The following is a 22,180-nucleotide window of genomic DNA, read 5'->3' as shown; positions in this document are numbered from 1 at the left end:
ATCAGACTCCCAGCTGCCACCACTCTTCCACATATGCTCTGTGTGTGTGTGTGTTCTCTAAGGTTACAAATCTTCCAGCAGTGGCCATACCTTCCTCAGATCACCTCCAGCCTGCCTCTAGTCCAATGCATCCCTGAACCCAGCTGCATGTTCAGATTCTGCAATTCTTACACAGGGACAAAAAGCTGGTGTATTAATTGGTTACAGATTTATTTAGCCAATTACAGTTTGCAAAACCAGTTGGTTTAAATAGATGTGCATGTTGCCAGCTAAACATGCAGCTTACTCAAACCTCAGTGTAAGATACCAGTCTTTAGCTTGCTAAAGAAAGTGCAAGCACTTAAAACTTTATTAATAAAAGTTACAATCGTGTTTTTGGCATTCCCTGGAATAATTTTACACACCAGAACTAAAAGGGCTCTTAATACTAAATGTATTTATTACCTGTATGATAACTAGGGATCTCTGGACAACTAATGCACCCTTCATTCTCACCCCAAACCAATTAATCATCTTTCATTGATTGCTCTACCAATAAAAATACCAATAAAAATGCTATAAAACTTACAGCCCTAAGAAGAGGCAGTAATTAAGAGAGCACCTCTGGGGATGCACCAACTACCTCTCCTTCCCCACTGAACAATCACAGATAGTTTCCACAGATCGGGAATCAGGACTTCTGTAGCAGAGGGTTGATCACTATTCAGACCTGAATGTTGCTGGCACCTCTCCTTTCAGAAACGGAAGCAATGTTGGTGGGTTTTGAGGGCTTTCTCTTCTGTACCTCTTGTTACAAAGCTCTTATGCAAAAGTAGCAATGTTCCAGAAGATTTTAGAAGAATGCAATTAAAATATTTTTTAGTTTTCCTAAAATCAAACATGATTATTCTCTTTCAAAATTATGATAGCTCTGGCAACACAGGTTATAGCTGCCAATATTCTGACCATTTTTCAGTTTAAACTATCTCCCCAGCCCATCCTCTCTAATACTACGTTTGGGTGGGGGGGAAGAGAGGGGGTAAATTCTCTAACAAGATTTTTTTCCCCACACTGATGTTATGGAAATTAAAATATATATGGAGGCCAAACTCCTGACTTGCGCCCCTTCTGTGCTTGGTCATTTACTCAATACACCCTTGCAGAGCAATGTTGAATCCATGGTTAATTGGCATTTGAATGGTTCCTACATTACTAACAAAAGGATTTCAAAAGCTACTAAGCCATAAGCAGAAACGTGTTTCCTTGAAAGTCATTCCCACAGTACTCAATGGAGTTTACTCCCAGATAAATATGCATAGGGTTACAGCTTAAATTGAGGCCAGTTGTCCAAGAAGTTGCTGATAACAGTTTGTAAATATGCATTAACCAGATCACAATGTTTGGAAAGGTCGTTCATGAGACAATCAAAATCAAATCAATCCCATGCCTTGGGGTAGTTTATATGATCATTTAACAGAAATCGCCTGCCCCCAAACTTTTCATTCCCATTCTTAGGATAACATTTCTCCCCATCCTTTTGTCTTGTTGGTGTTTGGTCCTCTCCCATCTACAATTCTTCAGCCTTCTCCTCTTAAGAAACAAACAGCCAGCTCCTAAAGCCTTTCTACAGATGGCTCCTGCTGCCATCCCAGAGACTTAGAACATGGATTAGCTTGGCCAGGAGTGCTCTCATATTGAGTGATGCATTCCATTGTCCTCTTTCCCCCATGGCCCTGCAGCTACACCTGAAAGCATTCATCCTTCTCCCACAGTAGGGAGAAGAGAAGGAAGGGAAGGCAAACTGAACCAGGAGCATCTCTACCCCGCAACAACTCTCCTGTCTGCCATGCTGATCTTCAGGGCCCAAATCAAAAGCAAAATGGGGCACCCTTAACATGGACTTCCAGGGCTAAAATCAAGGCTGCTTGGAAAGTTATAATTAAAGAGTGGCCCCCAAAAGGTTAATTCCCCCATGATTGTAATGTGGCCGCTATTTTTAATTGCAACACACCTTGACTCCTACTGGCACTTGACTCAGGGATGTAGTGTCTGCTTTAGACTTTTTTTTCCATTACAAGTAAAGAGTCAATAGTGACTTCCACTGCTCTGTACTTGGAGCTGTCTCCTTTTTTGAAACAAAACAATGCAAAACAAAGAGATAGAAGCCAAAGGGGGGAAAATGACAACTCATTGGAATCTGCTGCTGGAAGTTTCCTTTGCATCAAGGTAAGGCCAGCCCTACGCACATGCATGTCCACAAGAGACAGTGGGCCTAGTCCCTGAGGATTTCACCCATCCACAGAACCACTGCTTTTGTTCTTGCGGCTGAGCGGAAAGGCGGACTTGCTCTGTGGCTGTGTCATCTTGCTGGCTAGGTAGACAAAGGGCTCGATGAGGGTCCGGCGGTCAGCGACTGAGGCTTCCCACAGCTTCACTTTCTCAGCCTTGGCCCAGTGCTGCGCTGCATCGTGGTCCACACGCCTCTGCTCCTGCAAGTCACATTTGTTGCCTAAGACCACAATGGTGACCTGTCGAGGACAAAATGAAATAACTAGCTTGTGTAAAATAAATGAAAAAAGCACAGATTTGCACCTAGTGGAATCAAGGCCAGCCTGACGACAAAACAGGCTGATGGCCCTCCCTCCGGCACTGAATTAAGGATGCTGGTTACAGGGCACCAATTTTGGACAAGCTTCATCCTAAACACATTGCCCCTATCAATGGCTTTCCCCAGGAATCAAGTACCAAGGGGAGGGAGGCAGCTTCCCCACAGAAATGGCCATGTGGCTAGCAGAACTACTAGTCCTTGATTATGAAGCCCACTGCTGTCTAAGGAAGTTAAGAACATAAAAAGAGCCTGCTGGATCAGGCCAGTGGTCCATCTAGCCCATTCTGTTCTCATAGTGGTAAACCAGATGCCCATGGGAAGCCCGCAAGCAGGACCTGAGTGCAAGAACACTCTCCCCTCCTGGGCTACCGGCAACAGGTTTTCAGAAGCATGCTGCATTTGACTATGGTGGCAGAGTAAAGTGAATAGTTGTCTTTAGAGCCACACTGGGAAGCCATTTCTCAGAACCACAGTTCCTGGGTGTCCCCATTCCCTGTATCTCCAACTTCAGTCCTGTCCTGGCAGCCTCCAGGCCAATGGGAGAGAAAAGAGGTTGGCACAGCATAGATAAGCTAGGAGCCAGAATCAGCTATGCTACTAAGTGGAGAGACAGGAGTGCTGGTGTTTATAGTGACAGCTGTGTCTTGAGCCTCTGTAGTTGGAGGGAAGGGCTCCCAGAGACCAGACAGGAATTCTGGGGTTGTGGAGCAGGAAAACTCCACACTATATACTGAAAGCAGTCTTATACCACTTAACCGTCATGATTTCCCCCAAAGAAACCCAGGAACTGTAGTTTGTCGAAGGTGCTGACCTCATGGAACTACTGTTTCCAGCACCCTTAGCAAACTACCGTTCCCATGATTCTCCATGACTGTTAAAGTGGAATTAGAGTGCTTTAAATACAGTATATGGCGTGGATGTGACCTTATTTTGTTTGTTCAGTAATATCAACCTTCCCTTGTAGGGCTTGGCTGCAGAGGAGTACAAAGTGTGCTCTAGGTTCATGTGACATGATAACGAGACCTAACCCAGGGCCAGCTCCGGGTTTTAATGGGCTGTTGGCCAATGTAGTTTCAGAGAGTGGGGGAGACACTCTGACAGCACTCTTTCCTCCTCTAGCCACACCCCTTCCATCTTTGCCCTTCCTCATAAATACATTATTAATGAATATAAACAGTAAGGTGATTCTAGAGTAAAACGGGGCTTGAAGAAATTATGACTGGCTAAACAGGATCTAGAAATGCTATGTGCAATTCATCGCAGAAAGTTAAGCATGTCAGTAAGTATAGACCCTTGTGGTTTTTGTTCCCCTTTGGTGCCAGTGGATTTAAGTACACTTCACTCACTTCCCTTGAACTGTGTTCACTCACAGACCAAGTAACTGAAGGCAGATTCACCTGGTACATTAAAAGCACATGTGAGGGGTTTGGAGGGTGACACCAGTCCCCCTACTGCAACTATGCACATGCTGGCCATGTGTTCAGCAGCCATGTGACATGGCCCTAATTGTGTGCATCTTGATGGATGCAAGGGGGAATTCAGAGGCCTGTGACCACTGAACACACAGCACATTTGCAGCAGGGGTGGGGCTAGTCAACACAACCACTTTACATGTATGTTAGTTAACGAAGCACCGCAAGAATGTTGTGAGGCTATGAACTCAGAGGGATTTACCTACAGGAAAACATGCACAGGAATGAGCTGCACATCACAAAAGAGAAAGCGCTGTTTTCCTCATACAGCTGCTTCTCAATATATGCGTCATGGTCTCCCTTGCTGTTCCTTATCTGATTGTCCTCACCAAGTTTCCACTGTGGAGTAGATAATGCCACCGGGAACAGAAAGTAGAAAAGAGAGCCATTGCACGGCCTAGAACAAGGTACCTCAACTTTTTTGTCCCACAGACCACCTGAAAATTGCTGATGGCCTTACTGACCACTAATTAATTTTCTGCCAGTTGTATCAGTTGTAATGCACTGTACTAGATGCTGTGTGATTGTTAGTTGGATTTCTATTGCTTCTTTTCTTACTTTGCATTTTATAGTTTTACAATGTGCATTCCATAGAATTTAAACTTCAGTACAATACAATCAAATATAAGAAACAAAAGAAGCGAATAAAAATACAGTTAAAAATAAACATGAATGTTTATTCATATTTGGGAACCCTTGGTCTAGAATGATAGGCCATTTCCTGGCTCACACTGTGAAGCTGTTTTTAAATGGCCCCTGGGGCAGAAGTGGGAGTTGCCCATAGAAATCAATGAAGAAATCCAAGATTTTAAGAGAGCTGTGATTGGGCAACAGGGTGTGTTCCCCACCCCCAAATATGGTAGCAGCAAAGAGAGAAGTTTGCCCTCTAACTCAGCCTTTATTTTATGTTGAAGGTTTACTTTTCTCCTGTTTTTCAACACTTAAAAAATAGCCCTGCCAGAGGAAATACGGTTCCTTACCCCCATATTTTAGATTGGAGGGGGCTGAGAGAGAGTAGTTCACGACAGTTCTGCATTGTAGACCACTGTTATTATACCTCTGTCACAGGCTGGGCTGAGGAAGTAGCTTACAACAGCACCATAATGTTGTCCAGTGCTATTACTTCATGTTGCTGATAGGGGGTGCTGGGCATTCTACTTGTCAAAATAACTTTATAATCTTATGTACCATCTGATGCACCATTTAATGTAAATAATCTCTAAGCAGTTTACAAAAACAAAAATACCCCAAAAAAATTACTAAAGGCATCGCCAGAACTGGAAAAGACAGAGATTATATTTCAAAGGCAGGCTGTTTCAGGAATCTGAGGAGGTACACCTAGTACAGAAACTTAAATTCAACCACACATCAATGGCTTTTGACCTGCTCTCTCCACTGACTTCGGGTTAAAGGAGAGGTGGGGAACCTGTAGACCTCCAGACATTGTTAGACTCCAACTCCCATTAGCCCCAGCCAGCATGGCCATTGGTCAGGAATGATGGGAGTTGTCATTCAACAACGTATGGAGTGTGACAGGCTCCCCAGCCCTAGGTTAAAGCCTACATGAACTTTAAAAATCCTATGTTTACGTATGCACAACACCCTTTCCCTATAGGTATAGACAGGATATTATTGTTATTTTGACACAAACCATTTTTAAAGGAACATCAATTGATAGGGACCAAAATGTTTTTTTAAAGTTGAATTCTACTGCAGGACTGCCATTCACTTGTGTGACTTGATTCCAAGCCCTACAATACAGAATAATTCTTCAAAGCTATTTCTAACCCTTCTGGCTATTGCTTGGAAGCTAACAATACAGGATCTGCTGGCTATTATATGTAATTCTATACTTTTCCTTGACAAATGCATTCAAATCACGTCTGGGTTTCATTTTGTGTTGTTTTTTTAAAGGACTCGGGGGCTAAAATCATTTAAATGTAAGTGTAAAAGTGTTTTTTTGTTTTTCTCACATGGTGCTAGTTTATAACCCTGAAACACAGCCGCCCTTCTTATGCAGGCCCCAACCCAAATATTCCCCTAGCAAGCCAGACCTGAGAGACCAGCTGGACCCAAGCAACTGCGCCCTAGAACACATTCTTCAATCCTCTACTTGGCAGCAGTCTTCAACTTTTTCAGACCCAAGACCCACCTTTAACCCAATCATGCATTTGAGAACCCATTTCCTTTTTCTTTCTTTTTTACCATTTATTATTTATTAATTAAATTTATATCCTGTCCATCCTCCCAGTAGGAGCCCAGGGCAAACTATTTGCTTGCATGGTGGTAGTGCTGCAGCTGCAACCCACCTTAGACCTGATCTGCTACCGTGACCTGGTAGTGGTTCCAACCCACCCACAGAAGACCAATGCTCTACAATAGTGGTTCCCAACCTTCTTTTCCCACGGACCACTCAAAGCCTGCTGAGTGTCCTGGCGGACCACTTGATTTTTCTGCCTGTTGCAGCAATTGTAATCCGCTGGGCAGATGCTGCATGATTTTTAATTCTATTTTTGTTGTTTCATTTCTTACATATCACATTTTGTTGAATTACAATCTGAATTCTGTGGAATTTAGTAAATACAATAAAATACAAAATAAGAATTCTTTTATTTCTTATATATTGTATTCCATAGAATTCAAATTGTAATACAATAAAATATAACATAATTAAATAAAAGAATAAAACTACAATTAAAATCAATTATTTATTTATTACATTTATCTCTCACCCTTCTTTCATCACAGAACCCAAGGTGGCATTACATATGGTTTCCAAGGGGTTTCCCATCCAGGCACTCTCCAAAAACAGACCTGGTTTGCTTCAGCAAGGTGGCAGCCTCACGTGCCAAGTTCAGACTATACCCTGGTCTAGTCAAACATTAAATAGGAATGTTTAATGCAATGGTTATGCCATCTCCTGTCTTCAACCACAAATCCAGACATACCACAGACCACCTGAATAAGCTTGCAGAACACTGGTGGTCCATCAACCAGAGTTTGGGAACCCCTGCTCTACAATACACAGAGAATCTGTGGTATGCATGTATGGGATTCTCTGCAGAAAAACCTAATCTGGAAAGTGTGTGAGGGAAGGAAGTTGAGATATCTCTAGATCAGATGTAGAGAACCTGTGGCCCTCCAGATATTGCTGGGCTACAATTCCCATCATCCCTGACCATTGGTCATGCTGGCTGTGGCTGAGGGAGTCCAACAACATCTGGCGGACCACAGGTTCCCCACCTCTGCTTTAGACCCTCATACTGTTGGGGGTAGCTTACCTACCTCCTTCTTATCCTTGCTCTTGTCTATCTCCTTCTTCAGAATCTCCACCCTCTTGAAGGACTCCTTGCTGTCAATACTGTAAACCAGCACATATCCATCAGTGCAGGAGAAGCAATGCTTGGGCAGCTCCATCCCATCCCTAAAGCCTCGGGTGTCATAGAAGCGCACCTGCTCCCGAATCCCCCGGTCGGTCTCTATGGAGCCCACATAAATGTCCTCTTGAGTTTCGATCATCTCCGAACCTGCAGAGAGCCAACAGGACAGAGGGCAGTAATTACTAGAAGTACAGAAATTATTATCTTTTGATAGAAGGATTTGTTCTCTTCATACTCACAGGAGCCAGATTCCATATTAGGGCAATATCCTTATTAGGCCAACCAAAATATCAGAAAATAACATGCAAGATTTCAAGTTCTCCAGAACTCTCCATAAGGAAAACAGAGAACGCAAAATTTTGTGCACCGTTTTGTGATATTTTGCCTGTCCTGATAAATATATTGCCTAATATAAATTTAGGAATTTTCTCGGTTTGTTTTGTTTTAATTTAAAAAAGCATACAAATATTTACAAATATTAAATAATTATACAAATAACACCAATCTGCAATATTTACAAGAAAAACAAGCTGTTATGCTGCACTTGATCTTCTTAGGTATACTCTGCAGTGGAAAGGGTAGCACCGTTAGGGCAGGGGGCCTTCTGATTGCCTTGAAGCCCTAGCAAATGACCAGCAGTACCATTCACTGCTCTCCTTTGCCTGCCTAGCTAACACCACATACAATTCCCCCTCTCCTGAGTTGTGTGTATCCCAGTCAAACTGAAATGTCACTTAGCTCACAAAGCTGCACTCACAAACTTTCTACTGGAGAGATTTATTTATTACAACCATTCATTAGCTGCCTTTCCATATGCTCAAGGTGATGTACAAAGAAGCAACAATAATTACAACAGCCTCCAAAGAAAACAGGATTAACAATGCTGAACAAGCAAACTAGCCAGCAGGCCAAACAGAAGATACAAGTTTGGCACCCTTTCCAGAAGGCTGGTCAATATGAGAAGGGGCAATCATTCTGCAGTTGGATATAAATGGATATAAATGCTTCTCACTGCATGAAACGGAGAAGAGGCTCAAAGCCGAGGCAGGGGAGAATAGAAGAGGCAACCATGCCTGAGATATGCAGGACCCAGGCCGTGATAGTTTACCTCACCGCTTAGAATCACAGCAGCTCAGCCAGTAACGGCTGGGGGCCAGACATACTCAGGCAAGCAACAGACTGTTTTGAATCCCCACAATGGCTCTGTAGAGTACATTAGCTTAAAAAACAGCACACTGCATGGCTGAGTAGGGGCGCAGGCCTTGCCCAGCTGAAAGCCAACACTCACCGACCACGTGATTCCCATAGAGCAGCTGCTCCAGGATAGAGGTCTTCCCGACTGATGTTTGCCCACATACAACCACTTTGCAGCTCTTCCCCATCTTCTGGTGGGCAGGGGAAGAGGAGGAATGCAGGAAGCTACAAATGGAAGGCAAGCGGTGAAAATATACATATGTGCAAAGATACAAGCACCCACACATATCTGCATGAGCATCAGAACCAAGGAAGATTGGCCTGGTCAGAGACGGTCCATCCAGCATAGTATTACCTATCCTGACTGGCAGCGGAGCTCCAGGGTTTCAGACAGTAGGCTTGCCCAGCCCTACCTGGAGTTGCCGGGGACCTCCTGCAAGCAAAACATGTGCTCTGCCATTGAGCTATGTGCCTGAGGCTGTTTTCAAATTTCAGAGAGAGACTTCCAGTTGAGCAACCAGGCTGCCTGAAGCTCAGGTTTGGACTGAAATGGGAGGAAAGGGCACAAGGAATGCAAGAGGCCCTGTGATGAACTGTTGTCTGGGGGACAGAGAGACTGTAGGGTCCAACAGCCTTGCTGTTCTTTGTACTCAGCACGCGCTCTAGAAACCTACCTCCAGCTTTACTCATGTGATCTGTACACTTTATGCCTGTACTCTACAGTACAAGAGCCCTGCAAGTTCCAATCAGCTATGCAATTAGATCGGGATGGGGAGCTGGATACAGCTAACAGGCCAGATCCTGGGATTCCCCGCTCTCAACAGGCCATTTTGACAGGTGGACAGCCCCCCACATGTACCAATCACCTGATGTCACTATGATGTTAGGTGACCCATTTTTCCCTTGTAAATCCAAGCCTGGTGAAGCAGGGCTTGAAGTTACCGCTGATTAGTTGATCGGTACTGACTTCAAGCTCCCTGTTCATGGGGAACTCAGTAGCACAACTGATTTCAGCAAGCTTGAAGTCACCGCCTATAAGGTGATAGGTGGTAACTTCAAGCTCTGTCTCCTGCTGGGATTGGCTGCACTGTGGTGTACCCTATGGGGAAATAAGTAGTGCATTCAATCCCAGCTGGCATGCTCTCACTGCCAGTCAGCTTGCTCATGCACAATCCCTTGCTCATGCACAATCAGAAGTGCATTTTAAGGCTCCCAGTTGTCCATTGGCAGCTGCATCTCCACCTGCCTCTCACCTGATGGTACATATGAAACTGCCTCACAGGCCAAACCAGGGGTCGGGTCAGGCCTAATTAGGCCTGTGGGCCGGAACTTCCCCATTCCCGATTAGGATTTTAGACTGCTTGGTTTTATAGTTTCAAAGGAAGTTCTTCTAATTGCTTTTTTTTTTGGTCCTAGCATGTCTGTATCCCGAGACTTTTAAGCAAATGACAGACTTCAGAATTAATTCGAAGTTGATTCAACATGACAATAAGAAGCTGGGAGAACAAGAAGTGCAACTGGCAAAAGCTCCCATCCAGCTCCTTGCACTTTTGGCCCAGAATGAATTTTTGTGTGTGTGTGTCCCCCACTCACTGCTGTAATTCTCTACAGCTCCACACACAAAGTTGGTATCATTACTTGTCCCTATGCAAGCCCATCACCAGAAATGGCAGTCTGTGGGTCTTCTTCCCTACAGACCCTCTTGGGTGTTGAGCAGGGGCACTTTTTGGTAGTTCCACCACCCTCAGAAGCTTGGGGGGGGAGTGGCCTGGGAGAGGACATTCTCTGTGACGGCCCCTAAGTTGTGGAATTCCCTCCCCACCAAGGTGGACCTGGCAACCTCACGGTACAGCCTTAGGTGAATGCTGAAGATGCACCTCTTTACCCTGGGCTTTGACACGTGAGACATATATTTTTAGGACCCATCCTATTTTATGATTCTACTTGTTTTTAATTGTTTTTAACACTGTATTTTAAGGTTGTTATAACCCACCCTGGGACTACTGGCTGAAGGGTGGGCAATAAATACTAATGCTAATGCTAATAATAATAATAATGGAAGTAAGTCTAAGAACAAAGGTAGACATTGTGTATGCTTAAAAAACAAAAGATGTACACTGAAGTGGAACTGCATGTTATGAGTAAGATGGGGAAGCCACCCAAAATGGCACCTCTATCAAATTCTATCCTATAACTTGTAGGAAGGCTTATTCTGTGTTTTCCCTGTCCCTGCCAGCCAACTATGTGAAGCAGGGATGGGAAAACACACTTAAACATCACAACATGAGGTGCATGTTATGGAGAAAAGGAGAATTCAACAGAGGAATCCCCATTGCAATGTGATGTCCTGTTTTGCCCTGAATGAGACACACACTTTTGGAACCACGTGTATAATTCAAATACTGGAATTAATCTAATGTTATCCTCTCCCAAACTGATTTAATCGGAACCACAGAAAAAAAATACAACAAAATTGTCATCAATGACTGTCATTGTGAACGGATCACTTTTTTCAGCTTGCATTCTGGCTCTGCACAGAAACGTCACACAGAAATGTCAAATTCCACTACTGCTGCCTGTAACATTTCATGACTTTTTGCCCCACAGTGTACATTCTTTTTACTGTATATCCATGGGTGACTGAGGAGTCATCGTGCATCTGGTGCAGTGGGCTCTTGTTTATGAAAGCTTCTGCCACAATAAATCCATTATTCTTTTAAGGCACCACACAACACTTTTTATTGAGTATCATACAGGTACGCTAACAGGCAGTCTAGATTGGCGGCTGCTCCGTCAGGCCTATGCTCACTGGCAGCTCCATGTTTGCTTTCACAAGAACGTGTACAATGACGTGTAAAAATCCACACAAATCCCACTGCTTTTCTGAAGCTATGAATTCTGTCTGAGAGATTAATCTGAGAAAGTACAGCCAGTCCTGACTGTCTCAGCACACACACCCCCACAGGTTATACGAACTTACCCTCCCAAGGCACTTGCCCCTTTGTTTCTTCACTTTCTGCCTGCCTTCAGCCTGGAGAGGAACTGGGGGCCGACAAGTCAGCATAGCTAGGAGAAGAGGCAGAAAGGGGACGATGCAGCCCACAGCTCCATCTAGCTTTTCATCTGCAATGGTGCTTTACTCTGCTCTTGCCAAGGACTCCCTTGGCACTCCACATACAGATCACTTAACACAGCAGCATACATTGTACTGTGCAGGTTACATAATACATTGCGTGTGCGTTTGTGTGTGTGTGTGTGTGTGTGCACGTGCGAGAGAGAGAGAAAGGAAAGGATGGAAGTAATATCACTACAGACAGAATGATTACATACCTTCTGCATACATCTTTCATAATTCATTAATAATTAACCTATGAATGCACTACCACACGATGTGGTGGATGGCCACTGGCTTAGATGGCTTTTTTAAAAGATTGTTCAGGGAGAACAGCAATAACCATCAGCCATAAAAAAAACAACCACAGAATTGGTCATGCTAGTAAATAAAATGTTGTGTTATATAAAATGTTGTTGGACTATACCTCCCATCATCCTTGAGCATTGACCATGCTGGTTGGGGCTGATGGGAGTTGGAGTCCAAGAGCATCTGGAGGGCTACAGGTTTCTTATTATAGCTTTGAGCACCAGATGCTGAGAATGAAGAATAGGATGTCCGTCTCTGTCATACTCTGCTTGGGTGCTTCTTAGAGGCCACTGCTGGAAACAAAATGCTGAACTTAATGGGACTTGCTCTAATCCAGCAGGGCTCCTTTTACATTCTTCTAACGATATTCATGTAGCCGTTGGATAAACAAGCTTTGAGAATTAGCTCTGCTGTTAAAATTGACATATTATTTAATATGAAAAGAAATAAGGTGTGGCCAAACAGATTTCTAGAAGTATGGTCTCCATTTATTTGGTATTGCCAAGGAAATAATTGCTTCTCAAAGGTTCGATATGACTTTGATCTTTTTTGATAACTTCTCTTTTTTCTGTTCTATACTTTGAATATCACTAGTTTATTTTTTTAATGATTAAAAGAATATGCTATGCTAATTTCAAAACGTTTAACAAGGCTATCATAAGTAATAACTTAATCATTGTTTAACCTTATTTTCATCTTTTTGTTTGTTTTTATTTTTGAGAGAAATATCTAACTTTGTAACTAAAATATTAAAAAAAGAAAAAGATATTAATGTGGCTAGCCGTATTTATCTACTGCAGAGTGAAAGGAGGCATATACATAAGTTATAAGTATTTGTGAGAAATATACACACATTTCCTCCCATTTTTAGAAAATTCAGAATCTTTTACCAGATGTTTTCTAGATGTATTCACTGAAGCTGAACATTCCAGCCTAGCAGTGTGGGTTTCAAATCCTTTGAAACATAACACACTTCCAGTTCAAATTCCAAATGTTAATACGGCAATTTCAGATTTTCGCCATGTAGGTGAAATCTGCATGTTTAGTAAGCCTGCTTGATAGGGGAGAATATAGTTGGCAAAAAAATAAAAATAAAACAAAACACGGGGGGAGGGGCACCTATCGATTGAAGCAGCAAGCAGATACATTATCTTTATTTAGGGACCAATGATCTAGGAAAATATATTTGTATGGAGTTGTACGTGTGGTAGCTTGTGTGTGGTAACCCAGAATGTATTGATTTTGATTGCTTTGTTTGTGCTACACTGATATGTCCAATATTTTACGTTTTACAAGAAAATGGATTGTGATTGCATTCAACTAAGTCCAACAGACAGTAAACTTACTGAAATGAATGAACCTAAGTTGGTCATGCCTATTAAATTCAATGGGTCTATTCAGAGTAGAACTACCATCCAATGTGTAAATACAAATTTATGTAAAATTATACAGTAGTTGTATAATCTTTCATAGTTAAAAAATAATAATCCAGCTGAGTTCAACGGGGCTTACTCCTAAGTAAGCATAAATAAGAATTTCAGTGTTGGAGTCCAATTCCAGGAATAAGCCCCACACCAGCCTCAGGCTCTGATTCCTTTTGCTTATTCGGCTAACGAGACCAGCTGCTCCTCCAGTCTCCCTCCACACGGCCTTCGGCCAAAAGAGTTCCCTCTTGGCGGACTCTGACTCGTCCCCTCCTCGTCCTGCCAAGCCGGAAACTGTCTAGCCGTCTCGCCTCTTAATTCTCCGGATATGGACGGGTGAACTTCCGCTCCCTTCCTTCTTTCACTCTCCTCTGTTTCTCTCGCTCCCTATTCCCGGCTCGGCGGCCGTTGATTGCTGCAATAAGGAAGCAAGATGGCGGCGGGTGGAGAGTGCGACGTGATTATGACGCCCGCGGCGGCAGCACCCATGGTGGCTTCACACCCTGAGGCACCGGCGATGTTGAGCGACGACGACGAGGACACAGGAACGCGCAGGTAAGAACCCCCCCCCGTTGTCCCGTCCACGAAAAGAGAAGCGGAGGGGCTGTTTCGGTGTGAGGGGGACGATGACCAGGGGTGGAGCCTGCATTGCAGGTGAGAAGAAAGGGGAGCTGGTTTGGGAGAAGGGATGTCCAGAAGGCACGGGTGTGCGTGGCATTGTCATTTGCTACCTCTTTCGCCAAGGAACATAAATGGAAAACATCAAGATGAAGCGGAGTAATAGAGGGCCGGATGTGCAGGGACAGTGTACTTCTGAAATATCCGTTGCTGGAGGATAAGTAATAGGGAAAGGTTCCTTTTATGCTCTGTTTGTAGGTTTCCATGAACCGTCTAGGTTACCGTTAGAAATAGGATGTTAGGCAAGAGGAATGCTTGGTCTGATCCAGTAAAGCAGTATTTGTTTTGGAGAGAGGTGTTAGCAGCAGGGCTTACTCCCCAAAATTACCCGAGGTTCAAACAGGAGATCATCTCTCTGCCTTTCTCCTAATCTCAGGGGTGTACTTACTGCAGAGTTCAGTGGGCCTTGTTGCCTAATGCTGACATTCTAAACAATGTTTAGGGTTGCAGTATTATTTTTCAGAGTACTTCAAATACTTCACGCACGTTTGCAAATCAGGGTTCCTTATAATAACGCTGTGTTATGTTAGTATGGCCCTATTTGCTTCATGTTTTTGTGTGTGCCACCTTTCCACAAAATGGTGCTCAAGGTGATTTAAAGTTTTAGAAGCATTAAACTAAGGGGCTGTTGTTCTTGGGTTGGGAATGGATGCAAGCTGTTCTTTCTGTGGGAAATTGCCAGACAACCTATGTAGATAGGGGGAAACGCCATATTGGTGATTCTGATAGGTTTGTATCAGTTCACTTATAGTTGGGATTCCAGTGTGAAATATCTTGGGGGACACTGACCCATCTTGAGGACAAAAGTTGCAAACCTGGTGTTAATTGGAAACTATTGTATTCCAAAAGTAGCAAGAAACCACCTTTGATAAAAATCAGGGTTCAGTATCCTTTAGAGAGAGAACTCTGCGGCAAAATTGGTGACTAATGCAGAGGTATATGGTGAAAACTTATTGGCCTAGAGTGGTGGTTTGTGGAGGATTTCTGATAACAGCTCAAGAGCTGGTGATTTGTTCTGTAAAAGAGAATGGCGACAGCACAGAGAGAGAACATGCTTAACATCAGGTGTGGGAGACCTTTGGCCCTCCAGATGTTGCTGAGCTACAACTACCATCATCCCTGGCCATTGGCCATGCGGGATGCAGCTGATGGGAGTTGGAGTTCAGCAACATTTAGAGAGTCAAAGGATCTCCATATCTGCTTTATATGTAAAAAGCTCCCAGTTTCAGTCTCTGGCATCTCCAGGCTGGATTGAGGATAGCTGAAATGCTGGCAAGCCACTGCCAGTCAGTGTAGAGAGATGAACCAATTATCTGACTAAATATAAGGGTAACTTTGTAGGTAACCACTAGAGCTGTAACCTGACCAAATGAGCAGGGAGATGTGACAAGAGAAATAAGCTTTCTGGCTGCCAGTATTTAATTAGTGAGATTTTTGTGGGGGAAGGAATTCCTGATGCTCAAAATCTTACTTTAGATGTTTTTTCTGCCCTACGGTCTTGGGGTGCACAGTTATTACATTTGCTAGATATGAGGAATGACAAATCCAGCTGGCCTGCTCCACGTGTGCTTGTGTCACAGGGTGACTGACAACACTTCTTTATCCTTTGCAAGTAGTTAATCACAGTGTGGTTTATCCTCAAGGGAGCCTGGTTGGACTGAGATAGAGTGATTTGTGCTTGGTGAGCTCCCTGGCTTAAGTGGGATTTAAATATTAGTCTCCCATATGCAAAGCTACATTGGTTAGCAATCAGCAACTGTAGGTGTTGAGAGCAACAACAACACCCAGTCTCAAGGAGTACCAAATGGCATCTTGTTGCCAACGCAAATTCAAAGGAGATACCTGGAAGCGATGGGTTGTATCAAATGAAGTTGTCCTGGAGTTCTGCTTCTGCAGTGGGGCTCTCTCCTCTGCCTGCGCACATACCCCCATATGCTTTGGAGGATTGGGGGAAAACTCCAGAACAGATCTGTGGGATACAGGGGGAGGAAGTCCCACTGCGCAGTTGGAAGTCCTTGTGCTAACTGGACAATTTTGTTGGATACAGACTCCAGCTATTGAACTTCCTAGCAGTTCATTTTTGGGGGCCAGGATATGAGGGAGAGCTCACTGCCTTGCTAAGACCTGTTATTGTTTGAGTTTGTCAATGTTATAGCAGGGGATACTGCATGGTTGCTTGGAAGCAGGGTCCTTTAATGAGAAGAATACCAATGGCAGACAATCTTCCCGGAATGACTGCTTGTCTGCCGTTACTGGTCTCCCCCTGTAACATGCACACACAGTCAATATTCTCCTGTGTCCCTGTTTACACGAAGCAAAAATGGTGCTTGGCAGTCCTCTGCAGAAACTAACTGCCTCCCAGAATATGTTCCTGAATCCCCTGCAATATGCAGGGGAACATTAGCAGATAACAGTATGGAAAGGGTTCCCTGAAACTTGAAAACCGCAGCAGTACAACATAGCTTGGGTGTTCCTGCTTACAGCCCAAAAGGATCACATGTATATATTTAATGATATTATTGATAGTTGAGAGTCACATTAGGTTCTTAGTACCTCTGGAATTCTCTGCAACTACTAATAGGAAAATCCAATTGCATAAACAAGTTCAGAGCAAGGACAGAACACAAGGAGAAGATGGGCTGCCTTTCTACAATTTGATAGGATGCTTGGGGTTTCCAGCAGGATGCCTACGCCATTCTTAATCATTGTGATTTAAACAAACCACAGTTTGGACCAGAGGACTCTGGCACAATGCACTTTCTAAACATCTTGAAACATCTGGATGGAAACCCTAGCTGTGACCCAGCTGATTTATTCTTATTTTGGTAAGCTCATTAGTCCCTGCTGTAGTCCATATCCACACTCACTTTGTATTGCAGTATTTTGGTTTCATACTTTGAGAACTATGGAAAAAGAAGAGACCTACTTTTAATCTAGGCCATATTGTGAGACGCTTAAATGTTCTTGTGGAAGATGGAAAAGAGTGACAGTGGGAAACTGACTTACAGAGAATGTAATTGGGATGGCATCTTGGCACAGGACTGCTAAGCAATAAATAGTGTCAAGGTTATAAAAATACATGGGAGTCAGATGGCAAAGTTGTCTGTGACCTTACTTCCAGGTCACGCTGCAAAGGAAGTTCAACTATTCACTGTGGGCATGGAACACAAACAGAAGATGTTTAAGATAGGACCTCATAAGGTCTGTTGTATTGTTCTATGGTCCTATTCTTAATGTTTTAAATTGTCTTAGTATCTTAAGTGTATGTTTCATGGTTTTAATGTTACGAATAGTTTAATTCTATTTTAATTGTATATTTTTGTATGTTTTTTTACCTATATGTAGTTTTTATTTGTAAGCCGCCCTGAGTTCCAGTTTTGGGGAAAGGGCAGGGTAAAAATAAAGATTCATTCATTCATTCAGCTTAGAACTTACCACTCACTGCATTTTACCCTTTGGTGGTGGCTCCAGGAAGGAACTTTGTGTGTATCTCAAAGCAATATCTAGAATGAGACTCCCCTCTGGAGTTAATGTAGTCTTTAGTTTGTAGCTTACCATGGAGACTGGAACAACTCCCCATCAGTAGTCATGTCAGAATTTCAAGGTGCAATGTGGGACTCTGCAAAAGCAGAGAAGGTTACTTTTTGACAGTTCTCTTAATGCAAGAATATCTAAAAAGTTCTGACTACTAAAATGGATAAATATCTATGTATTTTTGGACTTTCACAAGGTAAGTCTAGGGTAGTTGTCTGTCAACATGCATGTGAGGACATTGTCTTTCTGAAATTCACTATGACACAAACAGAAAGTGAAAGCAATTATAGAAGTAAATAAGAATCTACTCTTGGCTAAGTGCACTTTACTTCTTATATAACATGGGACATATTTCAGTTATTTTAATTGATTAAGTACTTTACCTGTATCCAGAGATAATCTGCTTGCACACGATTACCTTTAATACTAAAGTAAGTATTGGGGTAGGCAACGAAGGCTAGGACTAGGGAGAGCAGCTGTGAGAGAACTAGAAAAGGTCATCAAATGCAAAGATGTATCACTGCACACTAAAGTCAGGATCATTCAGACCATGGTATTTCCGATCTCTATGTATGGATGTGAAAGTTGGACAGTGAAAAAAGCGGACAAGAGAAAAATCAACTCATTTGAAATGTGGTGTTGGAGGAGAGCTTTGCGCATACCATGGACTGCAAAAAAGACCAATGATTGGGTGTTAGAACAAATTAAACCAGAACTATCACTAGAAGCTCAAATGATGAAACTGAGGTTATCCTACTTTGGACACATCATGAGAAGACATGATTCAGTAGAAAAGACAATAATGCTGGGGAAAACAGAAGGGAGTAGAAAAAGAGGAAGGCCAAACAAGAGATGGATTGATTCCATAAAGGAAGCCACAGACCTGAATTTACAAGATCTGAGCAGGGTGGTTCACGACAGATGCTCTTGGAGGTCACTGATTCATAGGGTTGCCATAAGTTGCAGTCGATTTGGAGGCACATAACAACAACAAAACTACAAGTGATGATAGCCGTTGTTTAAAAGCATTTTTAACTCTACCGTTCAGCCCAAAAGGTTTCTGGAGTGCCCTTCATATTTCTGAGACCCACCAACTAATTCAGTATGTTCTCGAAGACTTAATGGGGAATATGTTAGTACGTTTGACCAAATTCCATTTGGAAAACAAGCCCAGTTTATTATTTAAAAATCCAAATAGGGGTTCTAAAGGGCCAGATGATAACTCTGGCCGAAAGCTAAGTCTCCTGTGGCATCCAGAGTACAGGAATGAATGAGTTATGTCTTAGACACTCATTTGGACTCGGCCCATGAAGCCAGTCCCATTCTTCAAGGTTTTCTGATGGTCATTTTGTGTGTTATAGGAAAGGCATGTTTGTTTCCTGCATATTGTCATAGCAGCTTCATAGAAGGTGTGAAGGGGAAGTGTATGTCTGAAAGTACAGGGTAAGCACTGCCACGGATTCATGATTAGCTGAGAATCCCAGATGAAGCGGCCCTCTTATGTCTCTACTTAAAGGCCATGCTTCTGGTATTCCATCTTTAGTAGTGACAAATTCTGGAGGTCTAACAAGAGGAGTAATAGGTATTTTGCTAGTGATGTAACCTTTGTTTATTAAAATAATACGTAGTTTCCTAAAGCAATGTGGCTGTGAAGTCTTAATGCCCCTTTTTCTTACAGTAAATTTGTATATGGAATAAGGAGAAAGAAAGGCTTGTTCTTTTCCTAGCTATTGTACCAAATGTATTTATTAGCTTGGCAGGTGGTGATTTGCAAACAACTTTGAGGCTTTCTTGACAGAAGAAAGCTGTGACTGTCTGATCCAAGGAGTTTCTCCAGCCAGGCCTATTTACAGCAGGACTCAGCTCTTGGGGTCTCTTAGAGGACCTGGGTATTTGGAAGCTAACTGGCTTCCAGGAAAAGGAAATCAAAGCCTGCTGAATTCCTAATGAGCCAATGCAGTGTATGCCGCAGGAAAAGAGAGCTGTTTCGAGTGATCTCAGCATGACTTTTAAGAGCAAAGGGGACCCCAAATGTGCAGGCTTGAGGTTTCAGTTTGTTATCAGTTCCTTTCCTGCAGGTGTGTGTGTGTGAGAGAGAGAAATCTGCAGAATAAAATGCAACCTTTCATGAAATGAGTGTGGCTCGGCTTTTTCAACACCTTGCTGGAGCAGACAAACTCCATTTCTGCAGGCTAAACACTAGAGGGTGCCAGTGCACAGCTTTATATGTTTTTCTCATGCCACAATAACCTGCATTGTATACCATTTGGCATGCATCATACAAGTCAGATCTGGAGGAGGTACAAAAATCATCTCTGTATAGACCCTTCCTTCAGTCCCAGTGCCCCATACTTAATTCCCTCATTTTGCAATGATTCAATTCCCCTGTGCATTAACTTATGTCTCCCTGTTCATGGAGTGTGGCAAGAGGGAAGAAAGAGCTTCTCTGTGCCCATGATCCTTGCTAGAAACAAAAGGATCATTTGTGAGCTACAGCACAAAAGGAAGAGGGGAAAACTTCAAGATCAGTAGGTGGTCTTGGGCCACAGGCATGAAATAAAGTCGATCATCAATCCTTTCTGTTGTTGCTTTACATCTGGCCTTAAGTCAAGTTTTTGTGTGTGGGAAAGCTAGTCAGACTTCCAGAGCAGTATTTTCAAACGTTCTGTTTTCCAGGAGCTCTTTCCACATAGGTTGTCCTGCATGAGAACTTCCCTTCTGCTATAGACTCTTAGTGGATTGCAAAAAGATCTGGGACACTCTAGATCTCACATTTGGTTCATGCAGGGCACTAACCACGCCTGTTGCTCTGCTTGAATTGAAACATTCTTCTGCAGTTGCACATTGTAAAGGAAGATAAGTAGTGGTGGGCAAGCTGTCCTTCATAGGAGCTTGTCCGCCACTGGTGATCTTCTCTTTGCCATCTGTAGAACGTCAGCCTTATATGGAACACAACTTTAAAACCACAGATCTGGAACACCAACCCTGGGTTGGGTAAACTTTGTGTGTGAATTGCGAAATTCAGCACCAGGATTTTGCAACTTACGTAAATTGTCTCACATAAGCACTTACACATATATTTTGCATTTTTTGCATGATTTTTTCTGCTCTACTGAACATGACAAAGAGCAAAGGACTTTGAGGGCCTGGACAATGGAAACCTGAGACTTCATCAGGATAAGCATGTACTCATAAGAGTGAATGTCTTCTTCTGTAGGTGTTAAGTGGCACTTATGGTTAAGGGGCATTTGAGAGTGTTTACTCGACCTTGATATTAATCTTTAACTATTAACTGGGAAGCCAAGGAAAACAGAGTGAAGATGGTCTTCTGTCGACTTCCTTTCTTATTTTCCAAGTCTTATTTTTGCTGCTGCATTCTCAAATTTCACTGCAACAATACGGGCTAGGAATTTGATATTGTTTTAATCAAAGCAGGACATCCAAGGACGTCTGTCAAGAGCCTGCAGGGCCACACAGGTGTGTTAGGAACCAGAAGCTGTTGCACATTGCATTTTTCACCAGCTTATTTGTTTGCTGTTCCACCTAGCTGCGGGAGGCTGTTGAGTTTCACATCTGCTTTCTGCTTCAGTGCCATAGCAGTCTAGCAGTGTGCGGCACTCAAGAGGTATACATATCAGAGTCCTTCCTAGCACTGCTGTGCAATGCCCAGGAGCTTAATACTGGTGGGAGGTCCTCTTTTTAGATGCTTGTTGTAACTTGGTCCCCCACCCCCAGGGTTCACCAGAGAGGGACACCAACTCCTCACCCAACAAAGAGATCCATTCAGAGAACTAGATTGTATTTTTAGCTGAGCCAGATTTTTTCTCCAGCTTCAAAAGTAGCAAGTGGGGAACGCAGCCTACATCAGCGCGGGCCTTGCAGAATGACCTCATTCAGGCTGTGGCATTGTTTGGAGCAGAAACAATCACTCATGATATCAGGAGATCAGAATTTTTTCCCTTGTTGTGACAGTTGGAGTCCTTAGTAAACAAGTGCAGGACACTTTTTTTTTTAAGAATCTCGTGTGTGTTCACTACATTGATGAAACATGGTAGATCCCAGTAGTTGTAGTTTTGGTGTTTGACCTATGAATCCTTGCTGATTCATCTTCTGCAGAGCCTTCAAAGAGACTTGGTGAGTTTTGTTTTTCTCTGCAAGATTTCCTTAGTGCAAAGTGCTGTACTTCTCCACTCTTTTAGTGAAGCAGCAGTGAAAGCCCTGAAAGACCAATAAATCTGAATATTCTTTGTAGTTTTCAAGAAGCATTGCAGGGAATCTCAGAGTTCCTCACAAGCTTACCAGGGAGTTTTGATAAGAACATTAGTAGTGGCAGACTAAAAAACAGTAACTACCTTGCTAAAAAACCACTTGCCCCCTATTAATCGTCTATATTGCAATGTGTATCCACAAGGGAGTTTTAGGAGCATGTTAGAGGAAATGTTTCTAGGGCAAACTCATAAGGCCTCACAGGCTTGACTAGGGCCCTGCAT

The 22,180-nt window shown here is 43.0% G+C and overlaps 2 protein-coding genes across 4 annotated transcripts in view; one reads left to right on the top strand and one right to left on the bottom strand.

Annotated features, from left to right (window-relative positions):
- Positions 1 to 202: 202 nt before the first annotated feature.
- On the bottom strand, positions 203 to 11,786 carry NKIRAS2 (NFKB inhibitor interacting Ras like 2). 2 transcript variants are annotated; one of them, XM_061590093.1, is made up of 4 exons: positions 11,614 to 11,786; positions 8,728 to 8,858; positions 7,513 to 7,586; positions 203 to 2,507 (listed from the first exon to the last, which is right to left on the bottom strand). In XM_061590093.1, exons 2-4 carry the CDS (start codon positions 8,819 to 8,821, stop codon positions 2,268 to 2,270), a joined length of 408 nt encoding a protein of 135 aa, XP_061446077.1. In that variant the 5' UTR covers positions 8,822 to 8,858; positions 11,614 to 11,786; the 3' UTR covers positions 203 to 2,267. The 2 variants fall into 2 exon arrangements, with proteins under 2 accessions (XP_061446077.1, XP_061446076.1); XM_061590092.1 differs by having other exon boundaries at positions 7,345 to 7,586; positions 11,614 to 11,783.
- Positions 11,787 to 13,768: 1,982 nt separating this feature from the next.
- The window catches only part of DNAJC7 (DnaJ heat shock protein family (Hsp40) member C7), a 39,045-nt gene continuing 30,633 nt past the window's right edge, over positions 13,769 to 22,180 (top strand). The window contains exon 1 of one of the 2 annotated variants that reach the window (XM_061591045.1): positions 13,769 to 14,033. In XM_061591045.1, coding sequence (XP_061447029.1) covers positions 13,912 to 14,033 — 122 coding nt within the window. In that variant the 5' untranslated portion in view covers positions 13,769 to 13,911. The remainder of the gene's footprint in view (positions 14,034 to 22,180) is intronic. The other variant, XM_061591046.1, reaches the window with a different exon arrangement.

The sequence above is a fragment of the Rhineura floridana genome, chromosome 11 (genome assembly GCF_030035675.1).
Source record: "Rhineura floridana isolate rRhiFlo1 chromosome 11, rRhiFlo1.hap2, whole genome shotgun sequence".
NCBI classification, from domain to species: Eukaryota; Metazoa; Chordata; class Lepidosauria; order Squamata; family Rhineuridae; genus Rhineura; species Rhineura floridana.
This window is presented reverse-complemented; position numbering and strand designations above follow the sequence as displayed.